Source organism: Phocoena phocoena, chromosome 9 (assembly GCF_963924675.1).
Source record: "Phocoena phocoena chromosome 9, mPhoPho1.1, whole genome shotgun sequence".
In the NCBI taxonomy this organism is placed as follows: domain Eukaryota; kingdom Metazoa; phylum Chordata; class Mammalia; order Artiodactyla; family Phocoenidae; genus Phocoena; species Phocoena phocoena.
Window position 1 is genome coordinate 24,991,079 of NC_089227.1, and position 22,249 is coordinate 25,013,327.

Genomic DNA, 22,249 nt, shown 5'->3' on the forward strand with positions numbered 1-22,249 from the left:
AAAAGAAAATAGCCATCCCACCACTGTACTTGACATATTAATAGGTATCCATATAATTGGTGTACAATAAACATACAAAATAAATATTTACTGAATGAACGTATGGAGTTTAAGAAAATTAGAAGACAGTGCACAAATACTGATCAATAATTTAGCTAAAGGCTTCTAAGTACAGAACCTGTATTTTAGTTCTGCAATATCTTGTTAAATTTGTACATTTATAAATATAAATACTCTGTCCAAAGAGACACTATTAAAATATCCAAATGAAGATGCATGCAGAACACCTAGCATGGAGCCCGGCACATAGTAAATCAACCTCAACTCTATTGTTTTAAAAATTACTTTAGTAAAAACATTAGTATACTTCATAAGAAATAAGAATAGATTCCTAGATTCATGAGAAAGATTCATATAAACAAAACCAGCTTTAGTGACCCTTAAATAAAGCTCTCTACTGGGATGGTACAAGTAGCCCTCAAACATTAGTTTAGTTCTTGAAACAGTCTCTGGGAATAACCATGAACAGTAAATTTCAATACTTCCAATGAACCTTCCTATTAAATATCACAATCAAGTACACATATCAAATTAAAAGATAATTTAAGATCCAAACAAATTGTTAATTTCTCAAATGAAATAACTTAAACTCTTGGTTTTGTAAAGGCAAGGTCTATTTTTTGTTCTGAAGTCCTGTGCTGAATAAGAAATCATCCACAAAATATTTCTGAGAGGACACTCTGCTGCTCATTGGATTAACCTGGGATACAAACGATGAAATGCTGACATTGCATTGATATACACAAGTCAAAGAGGCATCAAGTTCCTGAAAAGCAACCTTGTCTAGAAATGGCACCTATAATACACCTTCATGGAGTACCAAGGCTCCCACGGAAGAGGTTGGTGGGCTCAAGTAGTTTTCCCCTAGACTGTTTAAGGCAGTCTAAGAAGTTTAAGGCAGTCTAAGAAGAATTAAAGGCAAAATAAATCCAAAGGTGATATTCTTCCACTTGGAACTGCAGAGAAAAAGTGGCCCATTTAATCTTTGTCTGACCATTCAGTATGTCCTTAATTTCCACCCCCTGACCTCATCCATGTATTTCAAACTCTTTTTTTTTTGCCATGAAAAAGAAATACACTGCGAAATTATGGGCTCCCGCTGTGTAGATGATCAGCAAAAACAACTCAAATTCAGACTGGCCTGCTTTGGAACATGGGATTTTTTTAAATTATAAAATATAAGTAAACTACTTTACATAATTAACTACTGTAAATAATTTATATAACAAATTTATATTATATAGAGTAATTTAAATGGATAAACTAAGTTAAATAAACTGCAAACAATTTTGCATATCAGGCAGTAGTTACAAATTGTGGTATCAGAAGCGATCTACATTTTGGACACCAGATGGCAATGAAGGAAAGTAAAAGGAAAGTGGACAGAGGCTGTGATCTTAAAAATCTTGGTTGTTTTATTCCTACTAAAATATTTGTTATTTATTTTTATTTTCCCATTTTTCATAGGAAACTAGGAAATATTATAAAGAAACAAAATGGTTATTCTAAAATCCAGAGAAAATAGCTTATAGCATTTACCCACATGCATTTGTACATATTCCTAGTTAAGAATGATTTTAAGGTTTTATCTATTGCCAAATTACTTTCCAGATATATTGCGCCAATTTAAATATGTGTGAGAGTCTCACTGCACTCTCAGACACACATTTTTATTTGCTAAACTGTAATTTAAAATAATATTTCAATATTCAATAATTACTTGAATTCCTCAGTGGTTAATGAAGTGAAAACTTTTCTCACATATTAATTGTCATATAAACCTGTGAATTTTAAGTCCTATTTTTTCCAGTTTGTTGTTTACCTTCTAATTTTAACTTTTGATCCTGTTCTTTATGATTTCTTAAAATATTTTTATGCTTAGAAAACCATCCATTATTCAGGTAAATAAACATCTACAGTTTCTACTAATATTTGATGGTTTTGTTTGCTTATTTTACATTTTGGTGTTTAGTCATGGTGGAAATTATTTTCCCCAATAGTATGAGGGGACAATTAGATTCAGTAATTTTTTTTTTCAAATAGCCAATTTTCCCTTTTATTGAGTAATTATTGGTTCCTGATCCACTATATATAATAAATTAAGATTATGGATACATTTCCTTTACTATTTGGATACATATTCCTTTACTGTTCCCATTATTTCACCAGCTTCTTACTTTTTAATGTTAATAATAAAAATATTAGCTAACATGTACTGAAAATCACAGCTATGCCTATCTAAGAACATCACATGTATTAATTCACTTAACCTTGACCAAGCTTAAAGTCTTAGCTGTAATATGGTTTCCATTATACAGTTGAGGAAATGAGGCTTAGAGTGTCAAGGAAAGTGTTCAGAGTCACTCAACAACCAAGGTCAGGACTCTACTTCAAACCCAAACCCCTGAAACTCTCCTCTATGGTGTCTAATCACTTTTAATTTATGCCAGAAGAATAAGCTGCCATACTCTGTCACGCTACTTTTTCCACCACTATTTTCCTACTGAACTCCAGAACTATCTTTTGTCAAATTAAAACCACATTTTCCAATAATTTTGGGACAAACTGGTATCTTCACATGAGTCAGCTTTTCATTCCAGGAAAAATTATTCATCAATTCCACATCTGTTCCTCCATTTCATCTCTTATACATATATCTCATATACTCTTTTCTCTTTCTTAAACTTCAAGTCCTAATGAGATCAATCAAGATGGCAGAGTAAGAGGATGTGAAGCTTACCTCCCTCCACAAACACATCAAAAATACATCGACATGTAGAACAATTCTCACTGAAAACTAACTGGAAACTGTCATCAGGACTCCTGTACAACCAAGGCTGTAAGAAAGATACATATGTAATTGGGTAGGAAGGGAAGAAAAGTGATTGGGTCAGGACCTGTGCCCCTGGGAGGGGACTCAAAGGAAAAGGGAGATTACACAGATGGAGACCATCCCTGGGGAGCGTGCGGTGTGAGCCACAGACGGGGCAGCCCAGTGCTGGTGTCCTGCACCCTTTGGCTGGTGGGAGGACCTCTGCAATGAACAGGAGGGCTGCGGGAAGCCTGGATGTCACGTGAGGGGTGCATGCATGTGCTGGCTTGCTCCCAAATCAGGGTGAAGAGAAGACTACTCTAGCGGTTGCTGGTGGCCCATGACCACCTTGCAGCCTGGCTCAGCCCGACCTGAGAGAACGCCCTGGTCCCACTCATCCCATGTTACAGTGCGGCACTGGTTCTGGGGTGGCCACAACTGGGAAGAAGATTTAACATGGGGACACAGAGGCGACCCCATCCCAGGGCGGAGCCTGGGTGGACTGGCAGTGGCCATTGTTGGCACTTACTCAAGCAGTGCCTAGAAGAAGCGCAGATTTCTGACGGCAGCTGCTCCATCACAGCTCATGCCCCAATATATGCTGAGAGTCCATGTGCGCCCTGCCTGCCCTGTGGTGTGGCTCTACCACAGAGTGGGGGCAGCAGAGTCTTAGGGTTGTGATCAGCTGTGAGGGACAAAAGGCACTGGCACCCAAGGCTGTGTCTGAGCAGAGGAAGGGAAACAACTGCGGGCACCTGAAAGAGCAGCTCATCTGAGACAGCTGACTCCCGTCTGTGGACAACAGGAGCCAAGAGCTCACATGGGCCCCCCTGGCTTCAGCACGCCCCCCACTCTGGGGCAAGGATCCTATTTTGGGGGAGAGAGGAAAACACAAACTTAAAGAGAACAGAACCAACTCAGGCCTGACCATCAAGGCTTTTGCTCCGGCAGCTTGGGATCAGACCCCACCCACAACAGGGCAGTGATGCCCAGTGAGCAGAGGGGAAGTCTTGCCTCACACCCAGCTTCAGCTTTACCCCTCTGTGTGCAGTCCCACCCCGTACCAGGGTGACAGATGCCAGCACATCCTGAAGAAAGATGTTACATCCACGTCAAATCCAGCTCTCCCACCAAAGGCACTGGGCACATGCAGCCTGTACAGGGACACTCTCACGTACGCACACACATTTAAAACTGCAGGGCTTCCCTGGTGGCGCAGTGGTTGAGAGTCCACCTGCCGATGAAGGGGACACGGGTTCGTGCCCCGGTCTGGGAAGATCCCACATGCCGCGGAGCAGCTGGGCCCGTGAGCCATGGCCACTGAACCTGCGCGTCTGGAGGCTGTGCTCCACAACGGGAAAGGCCACAATGGTGAGAGGGCCTGTGTACAGCAAAAAAAAACCAACAAAAACCTGCAATAGGTAACTGCTTCACCTAAATTCATAGAGGCAGAGAAATTTAAGCAAAATTAAAAGGCAGAGAAACTGCTCTCAATTAGAAGAGCAAAAGAAAATCCCTGAATAAAAGAACTAATGAAACAGGAATAATTTACCAGATAAAGAATTCAAAGCATTGGTAATAAAAATGTTAACTGGAAAGCATAGATGAACACAGTGAAAACTTTAACAGAGAACTAGAAAATACTACAAAGACCCAATCAAAAATAAAGAATTCAGTAACTGGAGAAAACAAACAAAAAACCCCCAACACACTATAAGGAATGAGTAGCAGACCAAGTGATACAGCAGAATGCATAAGTCATCTGGAAGACAGAATAATGGAAACCACCCAAACAGAACAGCAAAAAGAAAAACAAATTTAAAAACATGAAAACATTTTAAGAGATTGCTGGAACAACAAGTATACCAACATTTGCATCATAGGGGTCCCAGAAGGAGAAGAGAGAGGAAAGGGTATTTAAAATGTATTTGAGGAAACTACAGCTGACAACTACCCAAACCTGAAGAAAGAAACAGATATCCAGAAGCACAGAGAGTCCCAAACAAGATGAACCCAAACAGACCCACACCAAGACACATCATAATAAAAATGGCAAAAGTTAAAATTCTAAAGGCAATGAGAGAAAAACAAAGAGTCATACAAGGGAATCCACATAAGGCTATCACCTGATTTCTCTGCAGAAACTCTGCAGGTCGAAAGAGAGTGACATGATATATTCAAAGTCCTTAAAGGGAAAAACCTGCAACCTAGGATACTTTACACAACAAGATTATAACTTAGAATAGAAGAAGAAATAAAGAACTTCGCAGACAAGCAAAAGAGTCCATCAATACTAAACATACCCTAAAAGAAATGTTACAAAGTCTTCTCTAAGTGAAAAAGAAGAATCTATATGAAAGGGGAAATCCCACTATGAAATGCAAACATATTGCACATATTGAGGATCAACCACTTAAATACGCCAGTATGAAGATTAAAAGACAAAACATTGTAAAAGAACCATAACTACAGCAAACAAGGGATAAACATGAGGATGCAAAATATGACATCAAAAACACAGTATGTGGGCGAGGGGAGTAAAATGTAGATCTTTTAGAACGTGTTTGAACTTAAATGACTATCAATTTAAAACAACTAGATACAGTTATAGGTCAACATGTATGAACCCCATAATAACCATAAATCAAAACCCAACAATAGACGTAGAAAAAAATAAAAAAAAGGAACACAAGCATACTACTAAAGAAAATCATCAAACCACAAGGGAAGAAGCAAAAAGAAAAAGAAATGAACAGAGAAGGACTATAAAAAATACCAGACAACAAGTAATAAAACAGCAATAAGTACATACCTACCAATAATTACTTCAAATGTATATTTAATCCAACAATGCATAAAAAAGATCATACACCATGATCAAGTTGGATTTATTCCATGGTACAAGGATGGCTCAACATATGGAAATCAATCAATTTGATAGACCACATTAACAAAAGGAAAGACAAAAACCACGATTATCTCAATAGATGCAGAAAAAGCAGTTGACAAAATTCATCATCATTCATGATATAAACTCTCATCAAAGTGGGTGCAGAGGGAAAATATCTCAACATAATAAAGGCCATTTATGACAAATTCCCAGTTAGTATAATATCCAACGGTGGGCATGTAAATTTGTGTAGCCACTATGGAAAACAGTATGGAGGTTCCTAAAACACTAAAAATAGAACTACTATATGATTCAGTAATTCCACTCCTGGGTATATATCCAGAAAAAACAAAAACACTAATTCTAACTGATACATGCGCCTCAATGTTCATAGTAGCACTGTTTATCATAGCCAAGAGACAGAAGCAACCCAAGTGTCAATAAACAGACAAATATATAAAGAAGATGTGGTATATATTTACAATGGAATATTAGCCATAAAACAATGAAAATATGCCCTTTGCTGCAATGTGGAAGAACCTAGAGAATATTATGCATAGTGATGTAAGTCAGAGAAAGACATATACCATACGATATCACTTATATGTGGAATCTAAGAAAGAAAACAAATGAATGTAAAGAGTAAAACAGAAATAGACTCACAGATATAGAAAACAAACTAGTGCTTACCAGTAGGAAGAGGGAAGGAGAAGGGACAAGATAGGGGTATGGGATTAAGAGGTACACACTACTGTGTATAAAATAGATAAGCAAGGGCTTCCCTGGTGGTGCAGTGGTTGAGAGTCCGCCCGCCGATGCAGGGGACACGGGTTTGTGCCCCAGTCCGGGAAGATCTCACATGCTGCGGAGCGGCTGGGCCCGTGAGCCATGGCCGCTGAGCCTGCGGGTCTGGAGCCTGTGCTCCGCAACGGGAGAGGCCGCAACAGTGAGAGGCCCACGTACCGCAAAAAAAAAAAAAAAAATTGATAAGCAAGAGGGATATATTGTACAGCACAGGGAAGTATAGCCATTATCTTGCAATAACTTCTAATGGAGTATAATCTGTAAAAATATTGAATCACTATGCTGTACACCCAAAACTGGTAAAATATTTTAAATCAAAGATACTTCTATAAAAATAAAGTAAAATGCAGGTCCTAAATATATTAGTAAAAGTACTGCTACGTAATTCATGGCTTTTGCTAGTATTGTGAATGTGATTTTAATTTCTATTATTAATCCTTGTTCAGCGAAAATCAGACATGTGGTCGCTCTCCCATGGTTAGAGGTGCCACAAGTATCTTTGCTAATAGCACTCTGGGACTTGACCCTCCTGTCCTCAAATTGATGTTGCTGTCCCACTGGCTGCTGGCTTACAGTTTCCTTGGCCTGTAGAAAAAAAATTTTAATAAAGAATTGACCATTTTTTAATTCAGTTTAGGAAAACCAGGTCTAGTCCAGGCCCTGCCTGTAATAAGCACCCACAGCCATGGCTGATTCCATTATCTCCTCTGAGCTTCAGGTTTTTCTTTCTGAAATAAAAGCCTTTGCTAGATCACTTGGCAAGCCCCTCAAATTCTAAAATCATATTTATATCTGATAATTTTAACTATGATGGAAAAATTACATAAATGCATAGGAATAATAAATTCTGTATATACCAAAAGAAAATGGCATCAATAAAAAGTGAAAATAGAGAACATTATTGACACAATTTATGTTTGCCTCTAATTATAAATCATGGCCCATCAAAACTTCTGATAAATGTTGTCATTTTTAAACAAATATTCCCATTAACTTGAATCATGACATGCCCCAAATTCAGTCTGTTGACTTTTGTCAAAAACTTGAAAGAATTTCTGAGTAAGTCCCAAGTCTATCTTTTTTAATATATTCTATTTACATGTTGGTACAGAAAACTTTTAAACCTCTCTAATTATAGGCATTTATAAGAATTTCAAGCAATTGAGAGTGTGCTACTCTTTTGCTTCAGAATTAATTTGTATTTAGCTTCCTTGCTCATAACAACTTGATATTTATATTTTCTCAACCATCTTTTAATCAACCAGTGTGCAATTCTGATTCCAGAGCACTCATCCAACTAGAAATATGGGCAGCTTTCTCTTTATCATTCTCGATATAATAATTCTATCAGTATTATTCCTAATATAAGTATTTTTCTCATAGCCCTGTGGAAATTTGCGTGCCAGCTCCCAAAGACGAAGCTTTACTGAAATGACCAAATGATCACATACTCTATGATCACTTCCTCTTCACCCACACTGTGATGCAGAGCTGACCAATACGTCTAATATTTTCACGGTACATGAAGCTGAGTACTTGGAACATCTTCCCTAATTGAAAAAAAAAAAAATTGTGATGACGGCTGGCTTTGCCTAAAGAACACAATGAGCAAGATACACACACCTAATGTGTTTGCAGAGTAGAGATACTGTCATACTGACAATATGAGTGAGAATGACTCTGGTCACTTAAAACACAAAGATATTTTATCACTGACTGAAATTTGTTATAAAATGACATCTATATAGCACTCTCCCCGCTGCCCCAGCAAACTTTACTGTTGTCTTATTTTAAGAAACGGCCACGGCCACCGCAACCTTCAGCAATCACCACCCTGATCAGTCAATGGTCAGCATCAAGGCAAGATCCTCCATCAGCAAAAAGATTAAGACTCAGTGGAGGGGGCTTCCCTGGTGGCGCAGTGGTTGAGAAGCTGCCTGCCAATGCAGGGGACCAGGGTTCGAACCCTGGTCCGGGAAGATCCCACATGCCGCAGAGCAGCTAAGCCCGAGCGCCACAACTACTAAGCCTGCACTCAAGAGCCCGCAAGCCACAACTACTGAGCCCATGCGCCACAACTACTAAGCTTGTGCTCTAGAGCCCGTGAGCCACAACTACTGAGCCCACGTGCTGCAACTACTGAAGCCCACGCACCTAGAGCCCTTGCTCCACAACAAGAGAAGCCACCGCAATGAGAAGCCCGTGCACCGCAACGAAGAGTAGTCCCTGCTCTCCACCACGAAAGAAAGTCTGTGCGCAGCAACGAAGAGCCAACCCAACCAAAGGTAAATAAAATAAATACATTTATAAAAAAAAAAAAAGACTCAGTGAAGGCCCAGATGATGATTAGCATTTTTAGCAATATTTTTAAATTAAGTATGTACATCATGTTTTAAAGACAATGCTATTGCACTCTTAATAGACCACAATTTAGTGTAAACATAACTTTTATATGCACTGGGAAGCTAAAAAGTTTGTGAAACTTGTTTTATCGTGGTGTCTGGAACTGAACCGGTAATATCTCTGAGGTATCCCTGAACTTTGAAAATTTTTACCTGTTAGGTGCAGCTATTCATATGTGTTTACTGGACGTGAAGTCTTTTCATAGTCGTCCTAGACCCAGCAAATAAATCAATAACTTTTGTACTTTTAAAAACTATAGTTCAATTCAAAATGAAAGTATTCCCTCTGCCTCACCTTAAGAATTACTTTGCTATTTCAAAAACTGCAAATACAGTTAATTTCTAATTTTATCTTGGGTGCATCATGTAATTAATGGAAAAATATTTATCATACTTGTCAACACCTTCCTATAAACTTTCCTTATACTTGCAAAGCAATTAAGTTATCCTCTGGCAATCTCTCTTTTGAAAAATTAAATAACCTGGATTACTTGCCCTGCAAGTAATATAATTACTAAATTTGTCCATTATTTCAGACTCTTTTCTTCACAGTCTGTAAATTTTATGTCTTTTAAATGAAGATAATTCTAAGAAGCACCGATTTTTTTGCCTTAACAGTACTTAAAAAAAAATTGAAATATAGCTGATTTACAATATTGTGTTAACTTCAAGTGTACAGTATAGTGATTTAGTTTTTTTTTTTCTTAAAGAAACAAGTATATAAGAGAGAGAAAACTCTGGTTCTCTTAATGAACTTAATTCTACTCCTTCCTTCTGCTCTTTTTTAATACCTCCCTCCAAAAAGTCAATGGCTACAAAATAAAATATTCATAAACGTCCATAAAACTAGCAATTCTATGAATTAAATGGTCTTAAAATCTAAGTCAATGATATGCATAATTAGTTATAACAAGCCCCAGACAGATGCCTGCTGGACTTTGCTAAAAGTACCTCCCTAAGGTACCCTGATTTCCTCATTGCTTAATAATCACCTGGGAGACTTGCTAAATGCAGATTCTGGCTCTGCAGGTCTGGGCTAGAGCTTGGGATTCTGCATTTCTAACCAGCTGCCAGGCGCTGCTCAGGCTGCTTGGCCACAGACCTCACCTTAAGAAGGAAGGGCATAAACTACAAGATTCTTGTTCGTTGACATAAATGAGATATGAATCAACATAAAGTTTTCCTGAAATCTAGATGGATGACTATTTGATAAGACATGAAATGAAATTACTCTCCTAGAATTCATATGTCACAAAACTGTACTGGTGTGCCAAATATCTTTTATTTTACTTGAATTCTGGCAAAAGGGTCTGTTTTGCAAGGGTGGAGAAATCACTTTTAAATTGTGCCACAACTTACAAATGTGCTCATTATCATATGCAGAGTAGGAAAGTTCCTAAGCTAAGAAAACCATGCCCTTGTCTGGGAACACATGAGGGATATTTTAGAAAGGAAACTGAAATTTAAAGCACATAGGACAAGGAACAATCCAAATCACGTCTTTCTTGCACATACAGTGCAATTCGATACTTAAACAAAGCCCCACTCTGACATTAGTAGGTGTTAAACTGTCAAGCCAAGAACTGGGAAGTGTCTGAGATTTATCCTTCTTGCAAGCTAATGAGTAATCCACCCACAGCTTCACAGACACTGGCAGAAAAATACAAGCCCTTTGGGTCAGAGAGAAAAGGCCGCTTACTACTCATAGCAATACCAATAGCAGTACCAAGATCCAGACTGCCACCTTTGCTCACACTCACAAGTCAATTCCCACAGGAGGATGGGAAGAGGGCCGGGGGTCACCTGCATAGGCAGTAGGTGTGTTTCAGGCAAGGAATCCCAAGATGAGGAAGGCCTTGATCTCATACAGGGGCTGCTGGCAGCTGGCCCATCCTCCTCTCCAGATAGACAATATCTTAATTACTCTGCATTGTATGTAAATCTCTTCTGGGGAAGGAGACATCTCTATCTTTACTTATCCTGGAATGTACATAAATCTGGGCAAACTGACTGTAAATGCTCAGACTTGAAGCAATGTGACACATTCACTGAAGAACTGTCTCCGAACAGTTGGTAGAAAAGTGTTGGAAGATGACAACAACAGCAACAATAATAATAACCAGAAAAATGATTACAATAAATAAGCACTTTTCATGTGTTATTCCATTTGGTGCTCAATAACTTAAAGGCAAGTTAAATATGGTTCTGTCTATTTCAAAGAGGAGAAAACAGATCTGTAAGCCTTAAGTAGCTTGTATAAGCTCACATAACTAGTAGTTTTGAGGCAGGAGGCAGATGGGCACCCCGCCCCCCATGGCCAGCAATTGGAGATTCCTTCCCTGTAGACGGATACTCCAAGACGAGAATAGCAGGACAATTGAGAGAGAAGGCTGGGTGCTGCCCAAATAGAAGATAAGAGACCACATATTTCCATTCTCGAAGTCAAGGAGACCCTCCCAACTAGAACTAGAAAGCTTCTTGGAGGTCAAAAAGGGAGGGGGCGCCACCCCATAGTAAGTGATGTCAACTACCCATAGGCCTCTTCACTAGAATCCATCTTGGCTCAGAGATGCACAGGCACAAGTGGCAGGATCCTGAGATACACCAAATACGGACTCAGAACTAGGCAAATCAAATGACTGGCCAAAGGAAACTTGGAAGAAATGCCCCAAAGAGTGATTCAAACTACCGCGAGGGTGCAACTCTCTCTCTGAGTCCGCCCATGTGTCTAGCCACATGTACTGTACTCCTTTCCCTCCTAATAAATACTTCACTTGTTCCACTACCTTCTATCTTTGTGGGAATTCTTTTCTGCAAAGCCGAAGGGCCAGGGCCTCGTCACTGGCCTCTGGTCTAGTGGCTAGGATTTGGTGTTCTCACTGCTGCGACCCGACCTCAATCTCTGCCTGGGAGCTGAAACCCTGCTTCAAGGCGCTGCAGGCCAAGGCCACCTGAGATCAGTTTCAAAGGCTGTGCATTACTCCTATGCAATTCTATGAGTACATATAAGAGGCAGGATTGTGAGGAGAGTGGGAAGTAGCCTGACTAATGTCACCAGATCCTTTCATCATGATCATCCCTTCCCAGCCTCCTAGGTGGCTACGGATCCTCACTCCTCATTTTGCACTGGCATTTAGAGATTGTCACCTCTAGAACTGTTGTTTAGTGACTACAGTTGGGGCAAGGGGTAGAGTTGATTTTTTTTAAAAGTTATCTCCTACAACTAATAGCAAAGATATTATAAGGAGTATTTTGATTATTTCTTTCTGATGAATAATCAAAGATAGCATTTTAAAATGACCACAAGTTAGGAAAGCTTCCCGCAAGAAAACTGACTCAAAGATCATTAACGAAATCCTAACATTTGCATCTAATTCTTAAATAAAAATATGTGATTTTACTGAAACACGAGGCCATCTTCTTCAGTTGTTAATTTTTCATATATTGTCCATAATCAGCATACATTTTCCTTTCATCCTCCACTGGCTTGCACTATTTTTCTCCTAATACGTCAAACTTCCTCACTTTCATAAACAAATACCACTCTTTGTGTCAACATTTGAAATTTTGCCTGCAAATCAGAACATGCTGTGATTGAATTGCTGCTCTTATCATCTACCACTTAGTTCTATCAAAGTATATAACTGGATTAGTGGGAAAACAGCTATATTATGCCTGCATTTAAGCTTTGCCTAACAGCAGGCTTCCTGTCTGCAACAAAGAACAGCCCTGGAGATTATAGAAACACTAGGAAATGATCAACATTTGTTCTGACATTTTATGTGTGATTGAAGCATAAAAATTACCGTTCTCAAAAAAATAAAGAAACTTAGATACATAAGCCTAAAAGTGAGAAGCTGCTTAATTTTTCTGTCTGATGGTTCTAGGCAACATTGGGAAAGCGTTCATACAGACTGCATCATAACTCTGGATGACAGACATGATCTTAGGTTATGAGGATGAAGAGAAATGCATGAGGGCTTTGTGGGAAGATTACTGTCAGAATTAATTATAGAATCACTACCAGATTTCCTCAGTGCCTTATTATTATGCCTCCCTGAAGTTACAAAAGCTAAAAGTTATATTGCTTCTTTCCTAGACTTTCAAGCAGTTTCAGAGAGAAAAATATACAAGCACATCTGCGTGCACACACACACACAAAGCCCAGGAGATTATAACTATATTAGAAGGGATTTTTTTTTTCCATAGAATCTCTACATCATTAAGTTATTACATTTCTATTTAATGAGAAAGGCCTATCTTTTAAAGACAAAAATATGATTTTACTTTTCTTTGACCAAAATGTTACATAAGAATTAATTCTTTTAAGTTTTTTAAAATTAATTTTTATTGGAGTATAGTTATTTTACAATGTTGTGTTAGTTTTAATTCTCTTTAAATGTATCACTTTCAGGTATTTTTTTCACCCAACTAATAAAAATGAAGAATTTCTTTTAAATTATGAAGTTGATGTGGCTGACATTAAATATTATATAAATGTAAATAACAATGTATGTAGTTTGATAGAAGCAGAAGGACACATGATAACGTAAATAAATTTATAAAAGGAGACACATTACCTAAGCAAAAACGTATAATCCAGATATAATGTTTAAGTGTTTATTTGTAATTATAAGAATAATCCAATTCATATATGCTTTTTCAAGCCAAAATACGGCAGATTTCTTAAAACAAGTCCTCCACTGAAACATAAATAACCTTCTTCTTCAAAAATTAATAATAAATTTAGATTTAAAAGAAGCATTTCTCCTTGCTATTATAACCTCATCATATTTTATCTCAGAATTTCTAAGAATTCGAATAGCTTGGAATTTTATTTAAATATATCAGATTATGCACTAAAATTAGTAAACTTACTTTATATTTTCCTTCAGGATCCAACCACATAACTTTGTGGATAAAGCTAGACTAATAAATGAAAACAGCTGTGCTCCAATCCTGGCTTCTCACTTAGAAAAGTTACTACACCTTATGTTTCTTTATCTATAAAATTTAGGTCAATAATATTATCTCCTTTACAAGTTGTTGTGAAGAATCAATGAGTTACTCTGAAAAACACATGGAACAGTTCCTGTCTCATGAGCAATGTTAAAAAAATTAACTCTAATAATTCATTATAATGTGATTAAATTGAAGATTAATACACAAATTAGATAAATAATGAACACATACCTACTTTAGGTCTTGTTCGTATTGATTTTCTGAAGGGTAAATCTATGTCTGGAATAATATGATCAGCCAATATCATTTAGTGACTTTTCAACCATGAAAATGTACTAATGTTTTTTTCTCAGATAACAGAATTAAACAAAAATATATAGTCAATAAAAAAAATCAGAGTATAGTTGACAAAAATATCTCCTTATGGTAAATAAGGACCATAAACCACAAAGTAAATTAATGAACCTCAACTAAATAAGCCAATATACTAGGAACTGAGACCAGTAAAAAATTTCTCTGGGAGTAGAGTGGGATATCACTATGACTTTATCATAGTGTACGATGAAGCATCTTTTGCAATATTCACCTTAGAATTTACATCTTTTAATATCACTTTCTCCCTATTTTTGAATACATAACTGAGATATTTTCATAATTTTAAACGACACACTGAGATACATTACTTCCATATCAAATGCATTCCCAGTTCTTTCTACAAGCAACATATTCACTTTGCCTATGTGCTTTCAGTTCACATATTCAAATTACATCAAGTGAGGACACCCCAGCAAGGATTTACAAAGAGCTGTCAAGGCATCAATAAAGTTTATATTAACCTGATTCACAGAAATCACAAGGAAAGACCTTGCAATTTTGTTTCTTAAGAAGTTAGCTAACAATTTTCTTTAAAGAAATACACATTTGGGCTTCCCTGGTGGCGCAGTGGTTGAGGGTCCGCCTGTCGATGCTAGGGGACACGGGTTCGTGCCCCGGTCCAGGAAGATCCCACATGCCACAGAGCGGCTGGGCCCGTGAGCCATGGCCGCTGAGCCTGCATGTCTGGAGCCTGTGCTTCGCAATGGGAGAGGACACAACAGTGAGAGGCCCGCGTATCGCCAAAAAAAAAAAAAAGAAATACACCTTTAACAACCATAATATTTTTAGGAGAAGCAAAGGTCCTTAAAACTTGTCAGGCATTAAGAATCTCAAAGGTGAACAAACGTATGGACACCAAGAGGGGAAAACCGCCGTGGGGTGGGGATGGTGGTGTGCTGAATTGGGCAATTGGGATTGATATGTATACACTGATGTGCATAAAATTGATGACTAATAAGAACCTGCAGTATAAAAAAACAAACAAAAACAACTAATACTAAACTCTCTTTGGGTTATTTGTATGGAAATATGTTAATATAAATGTTTCAGACATTACATGAAATTTCTAAAAATCTTACGTGTTCTGGTATAATGTTATAAGTCATAATTCTAGTTATTACTTTAAAGTGTATATCTCAGAAATAACTAAATTTCCTTGTCAATTGCATTATTATGAACTTTCATCAAATCTTTAACCGTGGTCATTTTTAAGTCTTTTGTCATTTCCAGAGTTCTGGGTGTCTGATGCTTTTGCAAAAATGTTCCTATAAAAGGCTTTCATCTTCACGGAATTCATAGAAAAGACTCTGACAAGTACAGGTTTCTGGTAACTGACTACACTGCTAAACTGAATGAAGCATTTTCAGAACTCTAATGGAAAACTGATGAATTCATAAAAGATCAAGATGAAAAAAAAGTTAATTACATGGGACTGAGTGAACTGACGAGGATGATTATAATTTTTGTGACTTTCTGTTTGAATAAAAAAGAAAATCCCACAAGGACTCAGAGGCAAAAAATATACAAATCAATTTTCACTGCAAAGTAAAGGAGCTGTTACAGTGGAGGATTCCTGGACTGAATGTCAATATTATGACATACTGTGAGTGTGTTTTGTGTTTGGTAATTGCAATCATTGTTGCTTTTGTTGTGGTCATCCATTTACAATGCTTGGTGTCAGTTGATTTATCTCTTGTAAAAATAAAATACAGTGTGTGTGTGGGGAAAAAAAAAAACGAATCTCAAAGGCAATCCCATCTAAGTTTTTTATTTTAATTAGGAAAGAATCATTGATTGCTGCCTAAAAGTTGAAAGCATAAAATTCATTCAAAGCCATTTCTACTGTTCAGTCAGAAAATCTTTTGAAGCGTATTTTTTAATAGCACTGTTCAGTTTCTAACTGAGGCAGATGCTACTGGTGCCCCATCCATATTTCCTCACATATCAGCCCAAATTTAACTGTCCAAGATTTCTGGGAGCCTTTTGCTTGTGCACATGGTGGCCTGGGAACACTGGGGAATTAACGTCCCTTGGGAGCAGTCATTAACTTCAAATACCACAGCACACTGTTCCCTTGGAAAGAATAATTTCAATTCATGCAATCTACCTTGGTTTACAGAATTGCCCAGAGGATTAAGCTCTACTCACTCACAGTGGTAACTTGTTTGATAACCCACTGTTTATCAGTTCTCTTCCTTTTTTGGCTTTACTTCTCACATTTCTCTCAATCTTTCTTAGAATTACTTTCCAAATAAGCCATTTGTACTTGAATCCTTATCTCATGAACTATTTCAGAGGAAAGACAATATAAGATACTAGCAGAGGTCTTAGGAAACATGGTCAGGATGGGATTCCAGAATTATATCATTCACCAGCCATGTGGCAATAAATATTCCTCTGGTAATTGGCTATATATCAGTGGTAACTGGAGTAAAGAAAACCCCTCAGAGGCCAGCATTATAACTGCTAAGATTTTTACCTGTAGTGACTGGAACACAATACAGAATAAAGGGGAGGCACCTAGCATTTGAGAAATATGGTGATAACAGTAATTATAGGGGCTTGGAGTTGGTTGGTTGTTAAATTCAATGAAAAAAGTGACAACCTCAGATCAGCCAACTACCAACTAGGCAAAGTGTGAAAGCCAGAAGATACACAGGAGCCAATAAAGAGATTCTAATTTTTTGATGTGAGAAGGATGACGTGTGCTAGAAACAGACACAGAATTTGCTTTTGAAAGTCACATAACGAGGCCACATCCACACGCATGGCAGGTTTCTATGCAAAAGTCACGGCACTGGGCTTCCCTGGTGGCGCAGTGGTTGAGAGTCCGCCTGCCGATGCAGGGTACGTGGGTTCGTGCCCCGGTCCGGGAAGATCCCACATGCCGCGGAGCGGCTGGGCCCGTGAGCCATGGCCGCTGAGCCTGCGCGTCCGGAGCCTATGCTCCGCAACGGGAGAGGCCACAACAGTGAGAGGCCCGCGTACCGCAAAAATAAATAAATAAATAAAAAAAAGTCACGGCACTGATAGGCAAAGAATGGGATCTTAAGAGTAGAATGGGGACATGGGTAGATGCTATTGAGAACAATGAACTTTCAGATTTCCCTATACCCTCTGGGTATGGAGAAGTAATCTCTTCCTCTTAGAAGGTAGTAGCTTCTCCCATTCCTAGAGACCATAAAAGATGATGCTCTCCCTTAAGATCTGATCTCCTCTCCCCTCATGGCTCTAGGCAACAAACAGACCAGGTCTCAACATGGCCTACCTGGAAAAACAGTCTCTGTTCCAGGAAAACAGAAAGAGAGAATATTCAACAAAAGAGATGCAAGATCTGTCTAATGTGAACAGCAGTTACTGGGAGAACATGCCAGGGGATGGATGTTGATGGATCTTGAGGCAAAAAACAACCGGTCATCAACTTGGTGTGAGGGAGCAAGTAGCCTGAGATAAGACAACCCCACTCCTGCATAGGGGCAAATGGCTTAGCTGGTTGGCCAATGCCCTTGAAGAAGCAAGAATGGAAGACCTTCCCCAGACAAAGAGTTCTGGAGAGGAAGCGTGAGGATGGACCTATGGGAGTAGGCATGAAATGTGCAGATCTCTGTCTCACATCAATCCCCACTAGAGAACATTCATACAGAGGAGGTACTGAACAACTGAGTGGAGAGGAGGATTTGTCCATTGTATGCAGCAACTGTCCATAAATGCAGCAGCCAGGTAGCAGAGAAAGAGGGGATATATGTGGGCCTAAAAACATGGCCTGTTTCTCATCAAGCGGGATATAGCTATCGCCATTAGTGAATGGCTAACCCATTGGAAACTGTCCGATGCTGAGTCTTTAATACAGTATCACTCTTCAAAAAGACATTCAACAACTTGATTTCAAACAGATTGTATTCGATTTTATCCCTCTGGAATGGGGTGGCGTCAATTTTGCTTTTCTTGCTATTGACACATGTTTCAGTTAAGAGTTCCCCTTTCCTGTTTGCAATGCCTCATGCAGTATCATTAATCCTCTGGATTCACACACTCTCTGATTTATCATCATGGGATACCATCATGGAATCCTACATAATATCTCCTCAAATCAAGCAATCTATTTTATGGTGAAGGAGGTCCAACAACAAACAAATGACCACAGGATCCACTGGGTCTACCATATACTGCATCACTTAGAAACAGCCAGCCCGATAAAACACTGGGATAGTCTCTTAGGTGTGCATCTAAAGCTCCAGCTTGCAGATGACAGTCTTTGAGTAGGAATGTTGTCCTTCAAGAGGCAGCATGTTCTTTGAATCATGCTGCTAAGTCCACTGATGTGCTGGCATCAGACTGTATCCACTCATAAAAAACAATGTTACATTTTCAGGAATTTTTAAGTGATAAAGGGATCAATCCAACAAGAGAATATAATACTTGCAAATATCTATGCATGCAGTATAAAGCACCTAAACACATAAAGCAAATATTAACAGACATAAAAGGAGACACTGACGGTAGTGCAATAATAGTAGGGGACTTTAATGCCCCACTTTTATTAATGGATAGATCATCCAGACAGAAAATCAATAAGGAAACACTGGCTTTAAATGTTAGACGCCATCTTTAAGGATCATTAACTGGATACAGTGGACATACTGGACAGGTTTCTAACTACTGTCACCTGCAACTTTTTGTTACATTTCTCTCTCTTATGGTCAGAGTCTATTCTGCCCACATATATGGAAGGCTGGTACTTAAAACCACAGCTCACTTGGCCTTGAGGCAGAATAACTTTGAAGTTCATATTCTACACAGCTTCTAGGATACCTCAATAGGATTAAAATCCCTTTAAATTAAATTCTTTTAATTGGCATTCTTCCTTCCTTCCCTTGCCTAATTTCCTTTAATTGGTTGTGTTTCCTGGGATCCTGTCCCAATAAAACCATTTACACTTGAATCCATGAGTAAGAATCAGGAGGAAGCGAGATTAAGACATTAACCATATTTAATGTCTGCTGGTTTTATCTAAATTTCATTAGATATGCCAAATCTGTACTGAATTTAATGTTTTTCAACTTTCTCTTTTGCTTTGCCAAAGATAATATTTTGTTAGCAACCTTTCCAATGCCTTTGTAATAAACAATATTTTTATGTACAAATTAAACTAAATGGCTATCTTTTTGATCATTTTATTTGGGAGACCAAGCATTACATTTTACTTGTTCTCATTTTGTTGAATAAGTCGTGAGCTAACACCCAGGGTCAGATTATAAAATCAGACTGACATTAATCAGAGCTCTTAAGCAGTATCAAATTTTACTAATAATATCAAGGATGCAGACAAGCTAAAGGACTGCTAAACGTTCAGATAAAGCATAGAAAGATCTGGGTATGGAGGGCAGTTCCCCAGATGTTATGAGCTGAACTGTGTCCCCCTCAAACTCCTATGGTGAAGTCCCAACCCCTGGTACCTCCAAATGTAACAGTAATCATAGATAAGTTCTTGAAAGAGGTGATTAAGTTAAAAATGAGGCCATTAGGGTGAGGGTATAATCCACTATGACTTGTGTCCTTATAAGAAGAGGAAGAGACACTAGTCTGCACTGAGGGATGACCATATGAAGTGGTAGCAAGAGGGCAACCATCTGCAAGCCAAGGAAAGAGGCCTCAGTAGAAACTGACCCTGCCGGCACCTTGATCTTGGACTTCCAGCCTCCAGAACTGTGACAGAAAAATTTCTGTAGTTTAAGCTACCCAGTCTGTGTTATTCTGTTAATTAATTAGCCTCAGAAAATTAATAGACCAGGTCCTACATTACTGTATTGGAGACATTTCTCTGGGCCCAGATGAAAGTGGTCTCAAAAAGAGCTTTGCAGGGTGAGTATTTAAACTATGAAATATCTCCAGTTTATTACCCAGAGAGTTATATTACCTACTAGATAGTTTTAAAGGAATCTTGCTTCATTGATCTTGGGTTCTATTTATGACAGTTACCCTTAGCTAGGGAATATCCTGCTAAAAGCATTTTTGGAGTGATTCCTCTTCCTCTTAGTAAATATGATTTATCTAGTTACTTGAGGCTCTGGTTGACAAGAGACTATATTCAGTTCCTCTGCCTACTTTTTTCCAGGGGGTACCCTTCCAGTGAAGGGAGTAAATTGACTGTAGGCCAGCTGCTTTAACTTCCTCCCATGTGGTTTTAGAGGTAGATCCATTCTCCTATGTTCAATACAAAATGACCTCACCACAAATACTTCTTCCCTCACATGCATCTCTATGAATATAACCACTTCAAATGTGAAATTATATCAACCAGTACATGGCCATGAAATTTTCTGCCAAAATTCTATGAATTAAAGTGAAATACAGTAACATTCATTTTGTCCTGTTTCATTTGCTTCAGAGTTCAAAGCTCTCTAGCTATGAGGAGGAAAGCCTAAAATGGTTCCTGGAAACAAGAATTTTAAGAAAGCACATTCAAATATCTATTGGTTCTCATGTTAATAATAAAAAAAAACTTAAAAAACATAATACATTATGGATATGTGTCCAGTATGAAAAAGGAGCATCACAATGAACAGAAAATTGCCATACAATTACACTGCCGAGTCACTACTTATTGGGAGTTACAATGATATCAATGAGTACGGGGGTTCACGTCAACTGTTTAAGCACCTCTGAGTCAAAGAGAATATATATAATGTTTTTCCTTCATGTTCATTGCTTCAATCACTCCATTCATGGGTAAATCCACAAACATTCAGAAAGGACCTTTGTGTGGAAGTATGGGAGAATGAGTAACAAGAGAGGATAGCTCAGTAAGACAGTCTTGTAATAGGACCAGAAATATCTCAGCCTATCTATGACAAAACACTATAAAGTATTTAAAACCAGAGGGAGATAAAAATTGTAGATTTTACTCAGCAAAAATGCAGTCAACATATACTTACTGAAGCTACGTTCACAAAATCATCATCTGAGAGGGTTTCCAACATTTCAGAGACAGATGTTCGGATCAGTTTAAGTGTCAATCCACTAACACTCCCACTCCTATAAAAAAATGAGTCCACACATGTTAATGACCATGTAGTTAATTAACATCATACACCCTAAGGAAACGCAACTTATGCACTGACTCTAGATCATAACATTCAAATAATTTTGTCTTCAAAAAACCAGTAGTAGAAAAAGTCCTATTTTTGATAGCAAGTAGAAATAAATTACAAAAAACCTTGTCTTTCTTTCCAACAAGCATCAGAATGTATATTTTTCTAACTACAATGATGAAAATTACACGTCACGTGACAATTTTAAGAAACTGTGGATACTCGTGGCATATTCACTTACTGAGGAAATATACACTGAATACCAGCTCTGTTAGCCAAGTTAGTAGTGAGGGCTACAGAGGTTAATAGATACAGCCATTGCCCTAGGGAGCTCATTGTTTGACTTGATTAAACCAATAATTATGAAGCAGCATAATAATTTCATAATAGATTTGTAAACGCAATGCTTTGTTTTATATCCTAAAGTAGATATTCTTTGGGGTTTAGTCTTCATTTTTCTTGTCTCTACATAGTTTATGATCCTGTATGACCACATCTATTTGCAGGGCTCATCTCTAGGCAATTAACTTCCACTTTTATGTCTCTAGTTCCCATCTTCTTCCCAGTTTTACTTTTCTAGCTGATATCAGAGGTCTCATCTATGCCACTTTGCTTCTGTCATCCTTCCACCTGAAATTTCAGTCTCTTTCCTCTCCCTTCCCATGCCTGCCTTGTTAAATCTTAGCTATAAGGATTCAATTCCAATTTTATCTCCTTAATGAAGTCTTTCCTGACACTTTAAAATGAAATGTGCTCTCTCACCTATGTATTCCTTCAGTGCTGTGTCATACTTTATATCTCTCACTTCCTACAATTGTTTTAACTTACTGATGTGAATATGGTTTAATTTCAC

At 38.1% G+C, this 22,249-nt stretch overlaps 1 protein-coding gene across 7 annotated transcripts in view; it reads right to left on the reverse strand.

Annotated features, from left to right (window-relative positions):
- Positions 1-22,249, reverse strand: part of CACNA2D1 (calcium voltage-gated channel auxiliary subunit alpha2delta 1) — a 504,876-nt gene that overhangs the window by 101,329 nt on the left and 381,298 nt on the right. For all 7 annotated transcript variants that reach the window (XM_065883782.1, XM_065883785.1, XM_065883783.1 and 4 more), the window contains exon 10: positions 21,241-21,340. In XM_065883782.1, coding sequence (XP_065739854.1) covers positions 21,241-21,340 — 100 coding nt within the window. The remainder of the gene's footprint in view (positions 1-21,240; positions 21,341-22,249) is intronic.